Genomic DNA, 21,566 nt, shown 5'->3' on the forward strand with positions numbered 1-21,566 from the left:
CACCTAACTATTGAGGTTTCCAGTGTCATTTGATGCTACCTTTGTTACTTGTAGCAAGCAGGTGAAGAAAAGAGCCTCTGCAGTTAACCTGCTCCCTGATCACAGAATCACAGCATGTCAGGGGTTGGAAGGGACCTCAAAAGATCATCTAGTCCAGCCCCCCTGCCAGAGCAGGATCACCTACAGTAGGTCACACAGGAATATGTCCATGCTGGTTTTGAATGTCTCCGGAGAAGGAGACTCCACAGTCTCCCTCGGCAGCCTGTGCCAGGGCTCTGGCACCCTCACAGGGAAAGTTTTTTATAATGTTTTTGTGGAACCTCCTATGTTCCAGCTTGTACCCATTGCCCCTTGTTCTGTCATGGGACATCACTGAGAAGATCTTGGCTCTGTCCTCCTGACACTCACCCTTTACATATTTACAAACATTTATGAGGTCACCCCTCAGCCTCCTCTTCTCCAGGCTGAAGAGACCCAGCTCCTTCAGCCTTTCCTCACAAGGGAGATGTTCCACTCCATCATCTTTGTGGCTCTGTGCTGGACTCTCTCAAGCAGTTCCCTGTCTCTCTTGAGCTGAGGGGCCCAGAACTGGACAAAATATTCCAGATGTGCCCTCACATCTGGAAGGAGAAGGGGAGGAGAACCTCTCTCTACCTACTAGTTATGCCTCTTCTCAGGATGTCATTGGCCTTCTTGGTCACAAGGGCACATTGCTGGCTCATGGTCATCCTGCTGTGCACCACAATCCCCAGGTCCCTTTCCCCTGCGCTGCTCTCCAACACATCAGTCCCCAATGATGAATAGAGAACTCTGATGATGAATACAGAAGTCTGAGTGGCTGAAGCACATAACTCTCTTCATCTGAGAGTCCCACAAATTTGAGAGTACCTGAAAAACCAGGCATGGAAATAAAAAATCCAGGACAGCTGGAGAAAGTAGTCACTCTGTCTTTGAGCAGTGCTTTTGATTGTTTAAAAATGGGAGACTCTTTCTTTAATTTCTCTTCACAGACTCAGTCTACTTCTTTCTGGCCGATACGCTGAAAAAAAGGCTCTCTGCCTGCACTGCTTTTGGGACTCCCTGGCAGATCTTCCCACACGCCGACACCAGGCAACGTGTTCCAGTCAGCAACGCTCCCCTCCCTCTGCTCATCACCTGCCAGGTCAAGAACGCACCTAGGAGCAGAAAACAGGGGCACGAGAGCCGAGGATGGTCATCTCTTGCGCAAGCGTCAGAGCAACGAAGTGAGCACTGCGACAGCAAAGGGGTAGGCGGCCATCAAGAGAAGAAGGAAGACATGACGTGCAAAATCACTGACCCTTATTTGCTTCTACAGACAGAGCATTGTTTTATAAAGGCAGATCGAGAGAAGCACTAAGGAGATGTTGTGGACGATCTTACATAACATTTCATTGCTAGGCAGACATAGTAATCCATAAACACAATCAATCTGCTAAGAAATACATCATCTGTAACTCAGGGTGGAAACACAAACTACATCAGCATATGAGGGAAGAAAAAGTTATTAAATACTCTCCACCTTGCCTATAATTTGAAGTGACCAGTGCACCTCCAGATTTACAATCCATTTTAACTAGTCTTCACATAACGAGAAATGTCTTCAAAATACAAGTTTTCAGTGGTAGATGGTCTCTGCAAAAAGACTAAATGGCATCAAGATGTGTCCATGACAAATAAGCAATTTGATTCTCTGCTCCACCTACAATATTGTTAGGTCTTTCTTTTCTTTTGTCAGTCTAATAAATAATCACAAGTTCATTATGCAGTCACCAGTTTATTTTGCAGCTGCTTTCCAAGTTATGCACCATATTTGCTTAACTATGAATGAGGGAAGAGACGGCAGAATCTAGAACGCCTGTCCTCTAACACCATGGCTTACTAGCCCGAAATTACCAGCAACCAATGGTGAGACACTTCTAAGCCTATTCACAGCAAGATGTCAGTCATCCTAAGCGCTAAACATTTAGGCTCACAGGCAACAGAAGACAGCAGAGCGCACTCTTCAACTGCAAGTTTTCACTCCAAAGAACAAAACAGGAACCACTTTCTAGTTTTTATTCCCTATTTAGGTGAAACTATTTCAAATGCTCAGCAACAAATATATAACCCGGAGGGAAGGGGAAGAAGCAGGGTGGGATGTATGGGTCACAGAAATTTCCATCACACCACCATCCCCACCAAAGACAATGCACAATGGTACAATGTAGATTGTCAACTCCCTAAGCACTCTTCTAGGGCTTTACAAACTTCTGACAAACAGAAACTTCTTAAAAGTGAACCGCTTACTTCATTTAAATATGTAGCCTGTATAATCAGAGTCTTTGAAGTAGAGAGACAGATGATCAGGATTTGCCTTTTGATCTTTCCAATTTGTTTTAGCAAGTTAACAACTATGCCTGAAATATTTTCTGGAATACGTTACTAGCAACAATGTTTACAATAGTTTTAAAGACCAAGGTTCTCTTTGTATCACCATCAAATAGCCTTCCAGAAACCGAAATCTTACAAAGCAAGCTTGGGCTCTGCAAATAACAGTGATGAATTTTATGTATATTCAATTAAAATTGCTCATGAAATGAGCTACAATTCTAGTCAATGCTCTGTACATACACACACACATTTTAAAAAAAAGCGCTCTCACTGGATCTGCACAGATCTCAGTCTCGTTTTACGTTTATTCACTGGTACCCAAATAAAGTCAACAGATCTCTCATAAGAACCTCTAGATCAGAACAGATCAGGCTTTGAAGCAATCATAAAAGGAACTTACTTCATCAGTAAGCCAGATACACCTTCACATTTTCAAAAAAACAGCCAAAGTTACCTAGTTATAAACTACAGCTGTTCCACTGTTAGCCTGAGCTCAGTAATAATTTTTCCCAAATTTAAGGCAACTTAACTTTCCTTAGTGTGTGCTATAATGGGCTGTGCTCACCTTACACATTCTATGTATCTCCTTAAATTATCAGAAACATTCACAGTCACCAATTTTAGTGTGTACACAGAAAGACACTGTGCTTTTAACACAGACAAAGGAAACATGACTTTACGTTTTATTTTGTTTTCTGCTGTCAAGACAAGGAAAACAAAATTTCTTCAGGTCATCTTCCTAGTCCATGCTTATACAGTGATAAAAGGGAAAATAGCCCACTCACAGTTCTGGGTACCTCCCCAAAACCAGCATATCTGATAAATTCAATCTATTTTTAAGCAAATGTTTATGAATAAGTTCAGTCGTCTTGCAGCTGAAAAGTAAAATGATGTGTAGAAAGAATGAAAGTAATGTTAAGCTACGAGCTAACAATTCCACTGGGGTACTCAGATGATAGCAGACACAATGAGAAATCTGCAAAGCAACCATGCACCTGAAAATTAAGCCGCTGCATGTTCTACTTGTTAAATTTGGTCACAGTTAAGAGGGAAAAACAAAATAATGATGTACACAATTACTGTTAACCCTTTATCAATGCAACATTTCAACTTGCTGATAGAAGCAGATGGGCAATTATAAAGAAAAATCTGAAATACAACAGACTTGAGGGCAGGGGAAGTTCTCACTGCTTGCTTTTCAAGCCCACTGCTCTTCAGAGGCATTTCAGCTTTTTATTTACACTGAAGCTGTAAGGAGTTACAACCACTTCTCAAAAGCCAAAGAAGTGCACCCAGCAGAAAACAGCTTCTTGCCTTTGTCTTACTGTTTTTAGCGCCTCCTTTACGTTTGAAAGGCTTATTACAACTCTCTAAATCACAGAATGTGTTTGCTTTGTTGTTTTTTTCCCCTCTGAAACGGGTTTAAAGCATCAATCCATTAAGAAAAGGCAGTCATACAAGCTGGAACAAGTGAGGTAGTGCTGTGGGGTCATGTTTTACAGAAAAAAACCCACATTTAAGTGCATCTCACATGGCATGCACACAATAAAGTGCTTATGAAAATACACGTATTTATTAGCTCGGAAGTGAAACCTTGGGAAGACATTTCAGTAGTCTGAACTTTTCAGCTATGTTTTCTGTCTACTTTGGCACCTGCAATAAAGTGCTTTTGTTGATGCCCACCACATACCTACACAAAGGTGCTTCAAGACAGTCCCTGAATTAGTTGGTCAGCATAGTGTGGCCATCAGGCAAAAGTCTTCTTCCAGGAGTCTGTATGAATTCTTTGGGCCAGACTTGTGTATCCCCACTTAAATAAGCTGTCTGGTATCACATAACATCTGTGTTACTTACAGCAAAAAAGAGGCATAAATGACTCACCGAAAGGATCTGAATCAGGAAAAAAATGTGCAGTTAAAGGAAAGTTACTCCAAAAAAAAGGAAACTGGGTGAATCAAAACTGTATACCACCCCTGAACTACACTTAGGGGCCAAATTCTGCCTTTTGACAAAATATGAACCCATGTGGAACAGAAGCTGTAAGGAGTTTCTGATACACTATTAACTACTATGGTCAAAGTAGTATTCTCTGGAGAAAGAACTCATTAAAGTAGACGTGAATTTGATAGAGCAAGTAGTTAGGAATGAAATGAAACTTGTGACTGTAAACTCAGTACATTCTCTACAAAAAAGCTGCCATTCTCTTCCTTCATAATTACTTTCTTTTTTTCCTTTTTCATAGATTCTTACAATACTGATTTAAAGACAAAACCACCCCAACATTCCACACATAGCTGGGTCACATTCCAGATGTGGAATCCACCATTTGAAACAAAATTGAGTGAGTATCTCCTTTGTTTAAATTACTGTACCAGTTTCTGTAAAAGGACCTGAAGTTTATGGCTCTGGTTTAGCAGAGTCAAGAAGTATAATCAGCTGCAAAATTGCTAAGTTAGTTTCTCATAACACCTTCTTAGTCCATAGCAGAGGTCATGGAATAACTTTGTCCAAATCTGTTTTGTCAGTGATCAGCACAGAAGACAACTGCTAATCAGATTTTCCTCCTACAGGCTTTTGAAATTAATACTTTATTACTTCATACAAGACAGTAAAAATAATAAAAATAACCCCACAACTTTCCATAAAAATTAAAAGGATTTAAAACCAAATCTTATTAAAAAGTCAAAAAAACTTTGCACTTAAAACAAAACTAAAGAAATACTATATATACACACACTTTTTAAAGAAGATATTATGATTTTTCTGGTTGATATCAACAGGCACTCTTCATTCATCATCTGCAAGAAACTAGGTTAGGTCTCTGTAGGCCACAGTCAGACTTATTAAGTAAGTAAATATGCCACTGCTTTTGTGCTCTCCTTTTATTTCTTTGCTTCTTCGGTCTCATCTGGCTCTCTCTCTTGATGCTCTCTTTCCCACCTCATTTCTTTCAACTCTTGTCTGTATTTCCGTTCAATGAACCGCTTCTGATGGGCCATCTGGGGAAAGTTATCTGACACAAGGAGAAATATTTTACATTAATAAACAAACTGGCAAAACAGAAAGCCTCAGCTCTTATCTTTTTTTTTTCTTTAAGCTTTGATGAGATTAAGGGTAGGGGGAATAATGTTATTACTATTTTTATTCATTTATTTCTAATAATCCATAGTAAATCAGTGCTGTGTGTCGTGAGACTTTGGTCTCTTTACGATTTCCACATCTGTTTCCTCTGCTACAAAGTACTACCAAAATACACTCAAAAATAAACCATAAAATCCTGGTATGGCAACATGGCCAGGTATTACCTGGGTTTTACACTCTGTTCCCTTAGCAACAGGTGGTCAATACTGAAAAATGAATGTGAGACTATTGTCAATGCTGTCAAGGTTTTTCGTCTTGTTCTCACTTCACAAAGCATGAACCACTGGTTAGAAGCATCGTGCAGATATTTCCATTATTATTTTAGACCGTGCAGAATTCACTAGATGTCCCATATTATGGCACGGCTCCTAATGGGAAACTAGTAGTGTAGCAAAATGAAATGCAGTAAAATCTATTCCTGAAAAAGTTAATGCATGGCTACATACCAGAGTTCAGCCTTAGCACAGTCTAAGAGCATGGATGAGTGAAGACTGGCTAAAACAGACTAGACAAGGCTGGGGTGAGGGAGAAACAGCTAGGGGGGATGGATGCTTTTGACTTCAGGCATTTTTCCATCGGCTGGTACCTATGGACACTAGCTAGGACTGAGGCTGTAAAACCTGCTTATACATTTGATCAGAATCGCTCTCAATTCAGCACAGCTGACAGAACACAGTGTCTTCTGTATGGGCAGGGAGCTGACGGGCAGCTGCGTCTCTGCGCTGTGGAGATCTGCATCTTCCAGCTGGTGAGAAAGAGCGCTGGGATCACACAGCACTGGCATCAGCACTGGCTACCTATCTGCATCCAGGATGAACACAAAAAGTTACTGCACTGACCTTTAAAGCCACAAACAACTTTGGGAGGTGTCTCAGCAAAGAACTACTCTCTCGCTCTCTCTAGTTGGCTGCCAAGAGAGAATTCAGCTGAGACTCCACAGGGAGGACTCCCTTGGCACCAAGCATTTTCCTCCTCTTTCTGGGTCCCAGACAGCACAGATTTGCTCAGCTAGAGAACACAGTGCAGAAGGCACGTAATCTGCACAAGTCTGTGGCAGAGCAGAATTACTTTTTACTGCTTTGTTTTATTGGTGGGTGAAATTTGTGCTTTATATTATATACTACAGGAATAAAAGGTTTATTCATCAGTTATTTACAACTCGGGCACAGGAGGGTGTATTTAATTAAATCAGAAGGCAAACTAAATGAAAGAAATTTGGTTTTAAATTGGTCTTGTTTTCAAAAACACTAGTGCTTTGTTTAGTTAAGTTCTGGGGTATTTTGTTGCTCACATGCACCATAAAATGAAAATCGGATTTTCCATATTGTGCCTGTAATGTGCTTTAAGAACACTGAAGAACTCATCTTGGTAACAATCTGTTTATAAACCACTTAAGACATTAAGAAGGAAATATATGTAATAAACTCATCACAGCTATCACATATAAACAAGTATATGAAAATTATTTTTACTTGAAGTTACCTACTTGTTCATTACAAATAAAGCAAACCAAAACTCCAAAAACATATACATAATAGAACAGGTGCCCACAGGGGCTGTGGAGCCTCCACCCTTAAAGACAGTCAAAACTTGACTGGCAAGGCACTGAGAAACATGACCTAACTCGAGAGCTGTCTCTGTACTGAGGGGTGGTTGGAGTAAAGACCTCTAGATGTCCATGGTTTTCAAACAAATACATATGTCAGAAAAGAGCTGTGAAGTCTTTGGACTGATAGGAGATGAAGCTCACAGCTCTCTGAGTGGTGATCCTGTCACAAGAAAAAACACTCAAAAAACCCTTCAGTAACATTTTGCTGGTATTCAGCAGAGAAGAGAAGTCTTGTCAAATTTACTGGTTGTGACAAGTATATGCCTAGTAGATGGATATAAAAAAAAACTTTTCTGAATTACAGGGATTCATTATATTCTGAAATTTTTAAGCCCTGGGATTTGCAGATGCAGAGATAAGAGATTAAAAACCTTTGGCATCGGAGGAACTGCATGTCTTCCCTGTGAATCAAATGCAAAAACTCTACCTCCCCACCTTCTTCTGGACAGAGCACTTCTGCTGCACAACATGCTCCGAATCTATCTGCTTACACTACGTGCACACCTGGCACTTTAACTCAACTGATCGAAGATCTTTCATGCGGGAAGTTTGCATACACTCATTCCTTTCCTATGTGACACTCCATCGCAATGCAGGACTGCTCCCATGCTGGCTATCCTGTGCACAGATTTGAGACGCAGATACAGATCACTGGATTCGCAGCTGATATAAGCTGGCCTTAACAGATAAATATTGGCTTACACTGGATGGAGATCTGCCTGTCAGATTTTAACCTGGCCTACCATATAATCTGAGATCAAATTTTATTTCCTAAATTGGCAAAGTAATCTATTTCCTCCTTTAAACCAGGGGATGAGACAACCACACTGTCAGAGACCAAGCAGTCTCATTGCACTGCATATTTATGCATGGAATGCCTCGGTAAGACGTTACCGCACAGGGCTCCCTCTAAGTTACAACCTCTGTGCGTGATCAACCCCCTTTAAAAAAAATACCTGTTGGTATCATATTAACTTCACTTGCTACAAAATTGCCTTGAAAGTACTAAACGAAAAAACTTAGTGCTTACGACCTAACAGCATTCAGCATATATTTTCTGTTCAGATCTTCTCCCTCACAAAACCTGCACCTTATCCCCCTAGAGACCAAGGATGTAAACTATAAATTATTTTCTATGTTGCCCAAATATCTTACATTTTTCAAGTGCATCCATTGCAGCTCCCATTTCTGCTTGCTGAATACTGTGAAAGTCAAACAAAAACATGTTAGACGAGACCTACGTTGTACAGAATAAACTAAAGTTTCTGACAAAGTGTACTACTGTCTTGCAATAAAACTTTGGATAACCAGTAGCTAGTAATTCCCAGAGTGTATCAGCCTTTCCATAAATATGTGAGCAATAGCACTACAGCTCCAGTAGAATATTTTTAAACTTAGATCAATAACGCTAACAGAATATTCTTGTCCATTCTTCACTGAAGCATTTGCTTTTACTTGAGAAGTAAAAAAAAAAAAAAAAATAAAGTAAGAGGTGTGAATACCATAAAATCAATGATATTTTTTATAACCACCATCAGATTTGGTAGCAGAAAACAAGATGAGATCTTTGGGGCTCACAGTTTAAATTTTTTTAACTTTAGAAATCATTCTTAAATGCCTAGAAGTAATAACAGCAGAAAAAAACCCAAAACAACCCCAGAGCCTTGCAACCTTAACTTGCTAGCTTAAGTTGACTGGTAATCCAGTAGCAAAGACAAAGATAAAATCCTCATTTCCTGGAAGCTGTTCTGCAGTTTCTAGTCTGAACCACAAATCGGTTAGCACTGCTAGCCTCCTTGTAGGCACTTCGCCAAAAAAAGCTTAAGACCTAAAACCAGGCAGATGCTGAACTCTTCAAGTATTCCTGAGGTAGAAACTCAGAAGAGCTTGAAGAAGGCCTTATAGCTTTCCTTTTCTAATGTCAATCATACGCTTGTCTGTCTCCAGGGCTCGTCATTTCAGCGACTACCATACTCAAACTTAAACACCACATGACTAATTTTTCACTATACCTTGGGCCTTTACCGCAACCTATTCTTTCTCCTTTGAAGTAAACAGCTACTGTGTATGTCCTGGCATGCGACGGTCCCACTGTCTGCAATGTCCTGAAATAAGAAGATAGGACTTACTCAAGCAGGAAGTATTAACAACCAGAATGGGTTTTGCAGCACACACATCACCAAACTTTCAGTCTGGTCAGCACATATAGTGGGATTTGCGCAAAGCACAGAGCAAGAGTTGAAAATCACCTGTATAAACCACATTAACCCACAGTTGAACAGTACAGTGTACAATTAGAAGTAGAAATTTCCATAAATGCGCTTTGTTTAATTGGTTTTATTTATTCTTTCACACTCACTCAGGAGCAGCATACAAAAATTAAAACTTTAACCTACTAGCAAAAAAGCAAACTAAACACAAAGTCCTTAAAACACTGTGAAAACACTTGTAATGAAGTCATATAAATTATACATAGCCCTGCCAACTGCAAATAATCACACCAATACGATTACTGCACGCACTAAAGTTTTAGTCCCTGAGAGTTATGAAGTTAGCAAGTTTTTAAAAGGAGTTTTACATTCGATGTGGCAGCTCTCCACATACTGAATTATCACAGTACAAAGAATTTTTCCATCAGATTTGAAAAGTTACAGTTTGTCACAAAACAAGCTTTCCATTTGAGCTAAAGTCTAGGACATGCATCAACAACCAACTAAAAGGGGAAAAAAAACCAAACAAACTCCCTAGACATGCAATGAATTGCTGCTTCTGCTGTTTCTTCCTGCTGTCCCAAATCTCTCCCCACTGTCAGCTCGAGTTCTGTCTACTACCTTGTTCCTTTTTGGAAGTAGCACCAATTTCACATCAATTTTTAAACTACCTAACTATAGTAGCCTGTGTATGTGACGAGCAAATAAAACCCACCCCAAATTTAGAAGCAATAGTACTGACTGCAGTGAAACAGATAACCCCAAGAAAAGGAATTCAACAAGATAATAGGAAGATAACAGCATATTACTAGCTCTAAGCTGTACTATAAAAAAATCAATTTATCATCACAGCAAAACAAACCAAACATTTGGTACTTGATACTCGGTGGGTTTAACAAGAATGAGGAATTGCTTTTATTGCATTCATCTCCCTCACTCAAGACAAAGCTGTGAGCCCTCACACGGAGACAGAGGAATTGGATTTGCAGAGCGTCAGCTGCAGCGTTAAAGCGATCATGCTTCTGAAATGCACTGTTTGTCACTGTAACCGAACTGCTACATTTCACTGGAAACTTTCCTTCAGTAAATGTGACAAATGCACTTATACTTTGGTTCTTCATACCTTTTTGATATAATAATCCCAACAACACATGCCCTGAACTTTCATAGCCTTTATCGCTTCTTTCAAGGGCTAACCTAGCACCCACTCCTACACTAATTGAACAGACATGGACGCAATATATAATCTTAAGTTTACTATTGCCTTTTTTGAAGCAGCTCCTATGTTATTTTACAGCTGAGAGAAGGGAGATCCAGCCCATCCAGCTTCAGGCATCTGAGGTGTTACAAGTTAAGAGGTTCACTGCCCTGAGCTCTTCTATCACTCAACAGGAGGGTATATGTGGGCTGAACTGCAAAGAGAGAGTGTCAAAGCTTGTGTTGCCTATCAGTGCCTGAATCTCTGGAGTAAAAACAGAGCCTACAATCAGGACATGTAACGCATTTGTGATGTTTGCATGATAATGTAGCATGTAGAGAACCTTCATGCTGTTACTGAAAACAGAATAGAGTTATCTTCATACCCAAACAGTCATTGCTCCATTCATTTAATTTAAAATACTGTCATTCCTTACATTAAAAGAATACAGAATGATGCCAATGAAGTACTCCATTCAAACATAAAAATTGTATTTTCCCTTTGCAACTGTACAAGATTCTTACTAATTCTTCCCTGTAACGCTTACAACACCTAAAGCTTGAAAAAACATTGGTTTGGCAGTTTCCATCTTCAGACAAAGAGAGATTGGAAGGCTTGGGTAACTACAATATAACTAAACTACAGGAAAAACAGGGTGACTGACCACATCTTCCTCCATATTCAAGAGAGACTGGTAATGAGCTTATATCTGTAAAAATGATGGCTCTTACTTGTAAAGAGGAATGTCTGGCTCTTTTCCTTCTGTCCTGAGAGTCAAGCAACATTGCTGAAGCTGAGATTTAGGATCATTCCAATCTTGATTCAAGATAAATTCCTGTAAGAAGTCCACAAAGATGAGTTTACGACCCAGATTGCGGTAAGAGTTTCAAATGCAATAATGTATTATAAAACATAGTGGCAGGAAAGTAAGAGCCTGACTGATCTTACCTTTAGCCGTGGAAAAAAGCATACATTCATGAAAGTGTGAACGTATTCCAAATCTTTATCAATATATAGGGCAGCTATAAAGGCTGGAGGGGAAACAAAAAAAAAAAGGTGCTGTCACTCATTCAAGGAAAACGATAATGGCTTGCACTTTTAGAAACAAGTATCTCTGAGCACTCTAAAGCCATATTCAATTATGTTTCACAGCAGTGATCTGATGAGGGTATTATTATCCTGCATACCCAGGAAAAAATAAAGGTGACCAAGAGATTAAGTGACTTACCCAAATCCACTCAGTCATTTAAAGAGCTAGAAACACCACTCAGCTCCTAATCTCACATTTTAACCAGGAGAGCATGGATACTTACAAATAAATCACTACTGAGTACTATAAAACATTTTAGATACCAATCACTCCTGTTTGTGCGCTACTTCCATTTGCTTACAGGATTTGGCGAAAGCCAAGTGTTCTGAACGGCTCACAAAAATCTATCAAAACACAGAAGATAGGGATTAACTTTATTGCAGAATATTTATCACTGTTGCCACTTTCTTTGAAAAGAAGGTAGCAAAAACTCTCATAAATTAACTAAAAATAATTCATTTTCCATGTAGCTTTGCCTCTTGTGGAACGACCAGTATGAAGCCTCCTAAAATGCAGTCAGACGAACCACTGAAATCATAGAAACATTCAGGTTGGAAAAGACCCTCAGGATCATTGAGTCCAACCATTAACCCTACTCTACAAAGCTCACCCCTAAACCATAACCCCCAACACCACATCTACATGACCCTTAGAACACATCCAGGGATGGTGACTCAACCACGTCCCTGGGCAGCCTATTCTAATGTCTGACCACTCTTCCTGTGAAAAGGTTTTTCCTCATGTCCAGTCTAAACCTACCCTGTTTGAAGTTTGAAGCCATTCTCTCTTGTTCTATCTCTAATTACCTGTGAGAAGAGACCAGCACCAACCTCTCTACGATGTCCTTTCAGGTAGTCGTAGAGAGTGATGAGGTCTCCCCTCAGCCTTCTCTTCTTCAAACTAAACAGCCCCAATTTCTTCAGTTGTTCTTAATAAGATTTGTTCTCCAGGCACTTCACCAGCTTCATGCCCTCCTTTGCACTTGCTCCAGCACCTCAATATCTCTCTTGCATTGAGGTGCCCAAAACTGGACATGATACTCAAGGTGTGGCCTCACCAAAGCCAAGTACAGGGGAACAATCCCCTCCCTACTCCGGCTGGTCACACAATTTCTAATACAGGCCTGCTAAAGGAACAGCTTTACCTTCCAACAGCAACAAGAAAATATTAATGAAACACTGAAACTGCTGTTAAACAGCAACTTGAATTACAAGCTTTAACTTTCTCAATATGCTTTTGTGACCTGGTCATCGCGACCCCTTCACTTTCCAAGCCCACACCTTTGTATCTGCAATTACCCCTCCTTCGTGCTTTCATATAGACTAGGCTAGCATTCAAAAATCTGGCTTTGAGAAGTATAGGCATAATTCATTTGAAAACCTGAACATACATTTTTAATAGTGATTTGGGGGATTTTTAATGGCTTTCTTAAACAAGTCCTGAGGAAAAAGCAGTTGCATAAGTACCAAAATAACTCACATTCCAATAGATCAGCCAAGGTCTTAGTTCGAAGAGCTACAGGTCGTTTTGTCTTGTCATTAGTGATGGCAAATTCTTGCATACCCAACTCTTCTGCCACCTTGGCCTGTGTCCTGTTGTTCACCAGAGAACTTCTCAACAGCTGCAATGGAAAGAAGTTCCACTCAATGGTAATATAACTAGCAATACCAAACCAGGTATGATAGGGAGAGCTGCAGAGAAAAAGTTACTTTTACCACATCTTGAATGATTTACATAAACACACACACTCATTCTTTCTGTTGATGATTTTTCCTGCTGTTTCAATTCTTCTCACTAAATTGTATTTATTCTATGGACACACTACTTCTGTAGATAAGTCTTCCATTTGAAACGTTTGTTTGTGAGCTTCTTTGCTCTTCATCAGGCCTGTACTTTTTCAGCTAATCAGAATTCTCCTAGTTTAAGTAATACACAGTTATATACATTTTTTCCACATAAAGTATAAATATATAATGTTCTGCAGTCTATTGAGCAGTCCACTGTGTACACCAAATAAGAAATAAACAGGCAGTAATTAAAACAAACGCACATTAAAGCAAGACAGTCTAGTGTTTCACAACAAGCAGATGAAGAAGTCACTCTATTCATTTGGCCAGAAAGGAAAATGCACCATCAGCCTGTATGCACCATTTGCTCTACTGAAGGGAGCAGAGCTGAGCCGCTGCAGCCCTGGCAAAGATCTTTTTCAACGTATGATGATGCCCAGGACACCTGGTTGCTCAGCAGAGTTCCCTGAAATGTTTAACCCTGACTCTAGGCAGATTGCTTAAAGAAACAATCCCATGCAGCTTAAAAAGAGCATGCTGGAATTTCAGGGTTCCACACAATTTTCTGAACCCCTGGTTAAGGTGAGCCTTTTCTCCTGTTTACTTTTTTGCTTTAATTGAAACACCAGTAACTTAAGTAGTTAGGGATATACTAGGAGGCACGAGTGAGAGGGAAAGAATGTCCCTCTTTTCCACTGTTTATGTGCACTCTAGAGTTTAGAAGCTGCACGTTTTTTTCTCTCTGTCTTCCATATCACATTTGCTCAGCTTATTAGATCCAAGTTATATGCTACCTGGCCCCAGCATGTCAACTGAGCTTATGAAAATCAAGATTTATTTGCTGCACTTGATACTTCATCTCTGACAACAGATAAATAAAGAACAGTATGTTCATAATTTGTTTGGCAATGATGTATGAGGCAGATACTCACAACTTCATCTTCATAAACTAGGCAGACTGCAGGTAGGATTATTACCTGCTTCCTTAACATCTGCTTAAATTCATCTTCTACACGTTCCTTTCCAAAATTCTTCCTTTTTATGTCCTTAACATAATTAAACAGCACTTCCCCAACAAAATCTTAAGTAGGATATGCAACTTGCAAGACAGAAGTGCAGCGACACATGACAAAAAAAAACCCCAACTGTTTCTTTAAACACAAGATCTCTTTTGCTGTGTTTGCAGAGTATTTACTTTGATGAGACCCATAATCATGATTAGTAGTGTCATTAAACAAAGAGCAACATATACACTACACAGTGAATTATCCTCCTGGCACTGTGGTTATCAGCTTACTCCATACTAGAATCTGCCTCCTCTACAAGTGTGATCCAGGAAGAAACTCAGTTGCCCTCAATGATGCGGGGAAGGCACGGTACCTGTGCCTCCCCAGTCACTTTTTTAGAGTTAGTCTCCACTCTGGCAACACACAGCCCGCATCACTGCAGATGCCGTAATGTGTGATGGATATCCAACTGGAGCTTAATTCTAATTACAAAGCATTTTTTTTAATATTCTTCATCTTCACACAGCATACTACCCATGACTGTAGCATAAGCCACACTAGAGAAGCTGTGTATTCCAACAGCTAAAAAGATTTCATCCTCTTTCTTGGCAGATCACTTTGCTATCTCAAAACACGTAAACGAGTATGTTCTCTTTTTCTTAAATTAGGTTAATTTACAGATCTCTCCACAAGTAATTACTACGTAGTGGGAAGCCACTGCACTGCCAGTCAAGTGGAATCTCCCTGTCCTTGACCAAAATTGTCCTCAATGCTACAGATACCATTCAGTCGATGTTTTGTTATTTCTTAAAATGTAATTATGTTCCCACAAGACAGGAGAAAGAGTTCAGTGTTGGCTGTTTCTCTTTAGATTCCACATCATCAGTGTCCTTTCTCACCAGTCTCATTACATTTGTCCTCAAATTTAAAAACATTCTAAGATAATTTTCTTTATCACTGCACGGACATCCCCAGAGTTGAAGTTTTCCTCTGGGCATTGTCTACTTCTCTGTATCTTTATGTGTTTCCAGCACCCATTCCACTCTAACTTTGTAGTTTCCCCTACCAACTTGGACCGTACAACTTGTTCTACTTGCCAATTCACTAATCATTAAATTAAGCAACATGGAGACATTCTGATCAGTGTTCCGAGTATTTACACCCATTAACAGCAACACTTCATAGCCTTCCCACCAAATAGTTCTTGAAAGATTTATCTTGCTATAGCAGCACTGATGCCTACATTCTGAAGAGTCACCTACAAAGCAAAATACCCCACTAGTCTTGGATTTCTGCCTTATGTTTTTGTTTCTCTGAAAATTTAATATGATAAGACTCTTCTCCTTTCAAAAGTTCAGGTTTTATCCACTGCCTCCTTAACAGTGCAGAAGAATCCATACAAATGTAAATGAAACTTAAAGAAGTGGTGAAGAAAAAATAAAATTACTCTTAGCAAGAGTACATTTCTTTTTCTTAAACAGCTTTAGCTCGAAAGACCCAAGATGCACACTCTTGAAAACGCATTGCCATTCTTTTACTGATTTGACAAAACCACTTTTGAGTAGCTAAGAAACCTACAGTGCTAACTTCCTCATTTTAACTAGAAAACTTAATTCATATTCCTGATACATGCATAATGTTCTGTGTTCTAGTCAAGATTTGAAAACTAAGAAAAATTTAGTAAGGCTAAGAAAATCTCCTGCTCACAAAGCCCCAGCTGTCTAGCTGCAGTACTAAATGAACAGGGAAAAAAACTACTGATACTACCACTCTGTGTTTACAGCACTGCAAATTGCTGAAAGATGCCCAGACTGGGTTGTTCAGAGCCCAAGTGGGAGCGGCTGAAAGCCTACAGTAATCAACAACAGACGACTAATAATAGTAAAATTAAATTCCAAAGCTACTGCAGGAGCTTCAGGTTAAAGACAACAGGAAAATCAGACTAAAACAGACTAAAAATTTCTTATTGAGAATCATAACCCTGCCTGGTTGCAGGCTGGACAGATTAAAAGGCATGACTAAAAAAAGTCACATGATGTGCCTATTTAAATAAATGGTTTAAGATACCCATTTTTAAAGAAGAAAAATTCTTGCCTCCCAATTTCATCACCGACATCCTTAAAATTATTGATCCATTTCACAGACAGGATAAAACTTATTGCACTGAGCTCATCAATCACCATTTCCTATTCATTGCAGTGCTCAAGACGTAAAATTAACAAAGTCTTATTAAGAGCAGTGGTTACTGAGGCTTCTTTTATTAATCAAATCCAGAATAATTCACTAGCTGCTCCCATGACTTCAGTCTCCAGCCCACTCTTGCTCTTCCGGAGAGCGTGATTGATGGCAGTCTCACCGTTAAGTGCCCTTCATGATGATCGGGGAAATGTATGAATAAATACTCTGTGGCTACCAACTGCATTATGGAGTCACCCAGGAATTCCATCCTCTGGTTGTGGCCTCTGAAAAATGAGACATCAATGCAGCAAAATCAATAAGCATTCAGGGAGGAAAAAACAAAACCAGCATGCACGCACAAATTAAAGTAGCGATCTGAAAGCCAGCCTCACTCATTTCCCAGCACATTGAAAATAATTTTCCAGTGTTAATCAGGTGGGATAAAAACACAGTTCATGCCTATTGTAACACTGACTTTCAAGGAGAAAACAAATCAGGGTAGTCACCATCCAGACACAACTATTAGATTGCAGATCTGAGACTAACTGAAGGACAATAGCAGTTGACATCAAGTTTGTAACAGGACAAGGTTTTACCTGCAGTTTCTTCTAAGAAAGTGAACTAACAAATACAACAACTTTAATAGAGAAAAAGGTCTGTCCACTCACAAAAAAAATAAAAGTATCAGGGTTTAAATTCATGTGAGATCCTGCACTGGGTAACCACTGGTATGTTTGCTTTAAAGCAGGGCCTGGTAGCTCTACACATCACAGAACACAAGGGCTGCACTTGGCTCAAAAAGCACGATTTTACTTCTTCCCTCTGCCCAAATATGTTTTGCTACTGTCTCAGGAGTGATGTGCAAATATCAATGACTCAGTAAGCTCAGAAGAAACACCAGGACAGCTCTCTTAAATCTTCTACTGGCCTTCCCAAGGTATCTATCTCCTCCTGCTACTGTGGGATACTGAGCGAGGCAGGCCTGCAGACAGAGCTCCTGTACTCTTTTCTGTAGAACAAGTGTAACATCTAGAGTTTTTCTACAAATAAAGCCATCTGATATACTAACAAAAGGATCCACAGAGCTACACGAGGGCTCTTGCTGCATACTCACAGAGTTAGATGGTTAAAGCCTACTGTCCTCAGAGTGAACGCACGTGCTAGAAGTCGAACATGAGTAAAGATGACTCCAATTGCCTCCTCAAACTCTGTCAGCTTTTGAAGAACTGGAGAAGTCTCGATGAGTTGCCTGTCAGTATTGGACTCCTGCAGCTGTAAAGGAAATTAAGGGCAAATAATGACAAACTGATACTGTCTCAGACCTTTTCAGAGAAAAGCAAGCCTTCTGGAAACCAGAGAATACCGTGAACAAGTTGTTCTGCAGACAGCTAACTGAGAAAACAGTTTCCTCTGGCTGCTTGTCTTGGATAATGACCACTCAGAGAAGACGTGAGCTCTGAAGTGCGCTTTTTTAGCAGTTGAGGCATTTATAGCACATATATGGTCTTGTCTCTACATGTGAATAGCATGAGCTGCTTATTTTCATACAACATGTATAATTGTACATGTCTGAGTTTTCTATTACTATCACATTCTTTGCAACCGAGCAATAGATTAAAAAAAATTGTTAGAATAAGGCTGGCATGTCAGGATGAGACAAAACCAAAATCTCTCTCTCCCACTTTCTTTCAATATCAAAAAAAAGAGAATAAATACTTAATATATGAAATTCAAAAAGGCACAGTAACACAGAATTAAAATTATCACTTTGGGTAAGCATCTTTTCTTATCAGTTTCTTGTCTGATATCCTTGACACGGTGACACTGTTAAATGGCTTTCTGGAGATGTGAAATGGCTTAAGCATTTCCTCCAGCCACTCTGGGCATCTCTCTCATACAGCAATGCCTTAGAGCAGGAATCATCCAGATTAGAATGCCTGAAGGAAAAGTAAGAATAGTCATATTCTTTTTTAAAGTGGCATTAAGATCTTTTTTGGTTTGTTGCCTGTCTCTTTTCTTTAAACTGATTACATTGTTTGTCTTGTTTCCTTAAGCGCTACTGAGCTTTCAGCTGACATTGTCACAGAATTGCATATTCTGGCACCAAAATCCCACACCTGGATGATAATGGTCTGTTTGGAGTTCAGTTGCATGTGGAGCCAAGACCGCTTTTTGCTTCCTTTGCACAGACCTTTGTATTTACCTACACAGAAACTGATCTATTTTTAACTGCATACTTAGTGACTCCTGCATTCTCACAACTGGAGTACAATTCTTCAGCCTGCTGTTGTCCCTGCTACCCTGAATAATTCGGTTTTGTCAACAAACTGCCACCTCGCTGCTCACCCTCTTCCCTAAGCTGTCGATGCGAACAGCCTGTACTTCAGCAAAGACCCCTAGGGAAATCTGGCAGTGATCTGAATCCCTTGTAAGATGTCGTCATTTCACTCCTGTTCTCCATTTCTCATGTTTCAGCCATTCCTTTAAATCTTATAAGGACTGACAGTATCCACTGGGGTTGCTTTTTTTTCCATTCCCCCTCTTTTTTTTAAAACACGTTTTTAAAAGCCTTTTGTGAGTGCCTATCAGTAAATCCAGCAGACAGTATCACCTGCATCGTTACATGCTTTTTTGTCTCCTCTAAAATCTCCTATTCATTTGTGAGGCAGGACTTGTCTTTACATGTTAACTCCTAAAGTGTTCACACTTATTCAGGTGACCACTGATTATTTTTTTTTCATCATTATTTCTACTGATTTTACAATTGCCAAACAACAGGGCTGCTACTGTCATATTGCTACCGTGACTTTTAGTAATTTTTAAAATGCCATTTTTCAGGCTAGCTATGCTCAAAGGCCAGCCTGAGCTGTTTGTGCTTCCCCTACCGGCAAGTAAAGGGCTCAGATGGCTTCTGGGATATGGAAGAAAATAAGTAGCAAGAATTGGTAAATTGCATATATTGACTGTCTCTGACCTCTAAGCAGAGTCCGTATCTTCTTTGTGAAAGCAGAAATAAAATTTAAAATAAGAGAAAATAAAGAAATCCAGAATGAGAAGAAATTTCCTGGAAGCTTGTGCCACCGTACAGGATAGCTGGTGCTGAATCTCAAAAGTTTATCTTCCCATTAAGACTCTTTTCTATTTACATTCACAGAGAGCTAGTCATAAAAACCCACGTGCACTGATTCATTGCTGAAGATTGTTTATGTATCCATTGCAAATCTGCACAAATATATGAGGCATTTCAGACACAGATCTCAAAGTGACCTTCTGCTGGAAGAGTGTGCTTATAAAAAGCTTCAGAGGAGTCAAACTGACCGCACACAACGTCAGAGATACAGTTGGACTAAAGCAATCTCTCAGATGTTCATATGATCCTAAAAACCTTACTGACTGGATGACAATTTAAACACAGCTCTTCTTGTGGCACCTCTGCACACTTGGAAATCGCCACCACGTTTGCTGTGAAGACAAGAAGATACTGTGCAGGAAGGCTCTGGGACTTGCTCTAGGTCTTGCCCAGAATTCACTCAGAGAACAAGGACTGGGAAACCCTTCTCCCATCTTCCAGCCTTGTAAACTTGTATCCTTCAATACATAGAGGATAAATTAGCCTTCAGGCACCTTTGTAATATCAGTGTTTATTTGGCGTTAAAGCTACTGGAATCACCGAAACAACTATACTATCATCGCAAACGCATACCCTCTCCCCTCCAAAAAAATAAAAAATTGGAATCACACTCTTATTCCATTCAGCTAATGTGCCTTCCTACCATTAAGGTTTCAGCCTTAATTTCAAACTTCACATTAACAAAATATGCACAGATTCGTTTCGTATCCTTTTACCCCTCAACTTCAAGAAGATAAACAAGAAGCTGCTAAAATGTTACCTCTCACTAGATTTATTGTATAAGCAGAGTTATATATAAAACATTAGCGAAGGAAAGGTAAGTGATTAACCCTCAGAGAGGCAGGGACTCATTATTTACAAACACTATCACCCCCTAACCGAAATCCAAACCCCAAAGTAGGTACATACACAGTCCTTGGGCTACCATTCCAACACAATTTCTGAGGTGTCATTACAATGCTAACATATGAAAAACCATCCCTGGAAATAAAACAGAGCTATGAAATTTATTATAGAAAGGGATACACTTACTTGGAGTGGGTGTAGTGGATAATTAAGCCATACATCCCGCAGGTCCTGCAAACATTGAGAGATGCCTTTAATGCTCAAGGGAGTCATTTAACAAATTCCACAGTACTAAATAAAATGTCATTACTTGAAATACTGAACTATTTTAGATGCTGACTCCGCTTATTGCAAATTCAATAGTGCTAGCAAACTAATTTTAAAAATCATGTATTTGCTGTTCAAACTGCCTGTAGTTCTCCCAATTAGCTCGTGTCAAAGAGGTGGAATAAACCTTGAACCAAATAAAAAGTGGTTAAAGGAAGCAAAAGATTTGTTTAAGCCTCAGGACTAACTTTAGTCTCAAGTACTCCTCAGTAGCAAGTTTGACTTCACCGAAGGCAAGGATTAAAAAATAAAAGAGAAAAAAACCTGCAACGCTTATTTTCTTCTGTTTCATATAGGCTTACTTCACTACAGGTACCGAGCAGCAAATAAACACTGAGGTACAAGAGACTTCAAAATACTTTTCTTTCTAATAAACTTGGTCATTTGACAGACTCGCAGACTTTCAGGAAGGAAACTACTGTTTAATGCATCCCCTCACCACTGTCTATTGTCCCAGCAGTACGTACTGCTTACTTTCTTTAGCCATTATATGGCACAAATTCCAGCTAACAGGGATCTAAGGTACAGTAGGCAAGAATGGATCAGACTTGAGTTACGCAATTGGGTAAATGTTGGATGAAATGCCCTGTAATTTTTTCAAACGTATGTTTAAAACTTTTAGGGGTGGGATGATTCAACTAAATCAGCAGGA

At 39.6% G+C, this 21,566-nt stretch overlaps 1 protein-coding gene across 1 annotated transcript in view; it reads right to left on the reverse strand.

Annotated features, from left to right (window-relative positions):
- Positions 1 to 4,947: 4,947 nt before the first annotated feature.
- Positions 4,948 to 21,566, reverse strand: part of DROSHA (drosha, ribonuclease type III) — a 68,273-nt gene continuing 51,654 nt past the window's right edge. Inside the window, exons 24-32 of the mRNA XM_009868656.1 lie at positions 20,774 to 20,818; positions 17,726 to 17,883; positions 16,790 to 16,895; positions 13,119 to 13,260; positions 11,498 to 11,580; positions 11,281 to 11,384; positions 9,154 to 9,246; positions 8,297 to 8,343; positions 4,948 to 5,404 (exon numbers count right to left, since the gene is read on the reverse strand). Of these exons, the coding sequence (XP_009866958.1) occupies positions 5,274 to 5,404; positions 8,297 to 8,343; positions 9,154 to 9,246; positions 11,281 to 11,384; positions 11,498 to 11,580; positions 13,119 to 13,260; positions 16,790 to 16,895; positions 17,726 to 17,883; positions 20,774 to 20,818 (909 nt within the window). The 3' untranslated portion in view covers positions 4,948 to 5,273. The remainder of the gene's footprint in view (positions 5,405 to 8,296; positions 8,344 to 9,153; positions 9,247 to 11,280; positions 11,385 to 11,497; positions 11,581 to 13,118; positions 13,261 to 16,789; positions 16,896 to 17,725; positions 17,884 to 20,773; positions 20,819 to 21,566) is intronic.

Source organism: Apaloderma vittatum, unplaced genomic scaffold, assembly GCF_000703405.1.
Source record: "Apaloderma vittatum isolate BGI_N311 unplaced genomic scaffold, ASM70340v1 scaffold3414, whole genome shotgun sequence".
Classification (NCBI taxonomy): domain Eukaryota; kingdom Metazoa; phylum Chordata; class Aves; order Trogoniformes; family Trogonidae; genus Apaloderma; species Apaloderma vittatum.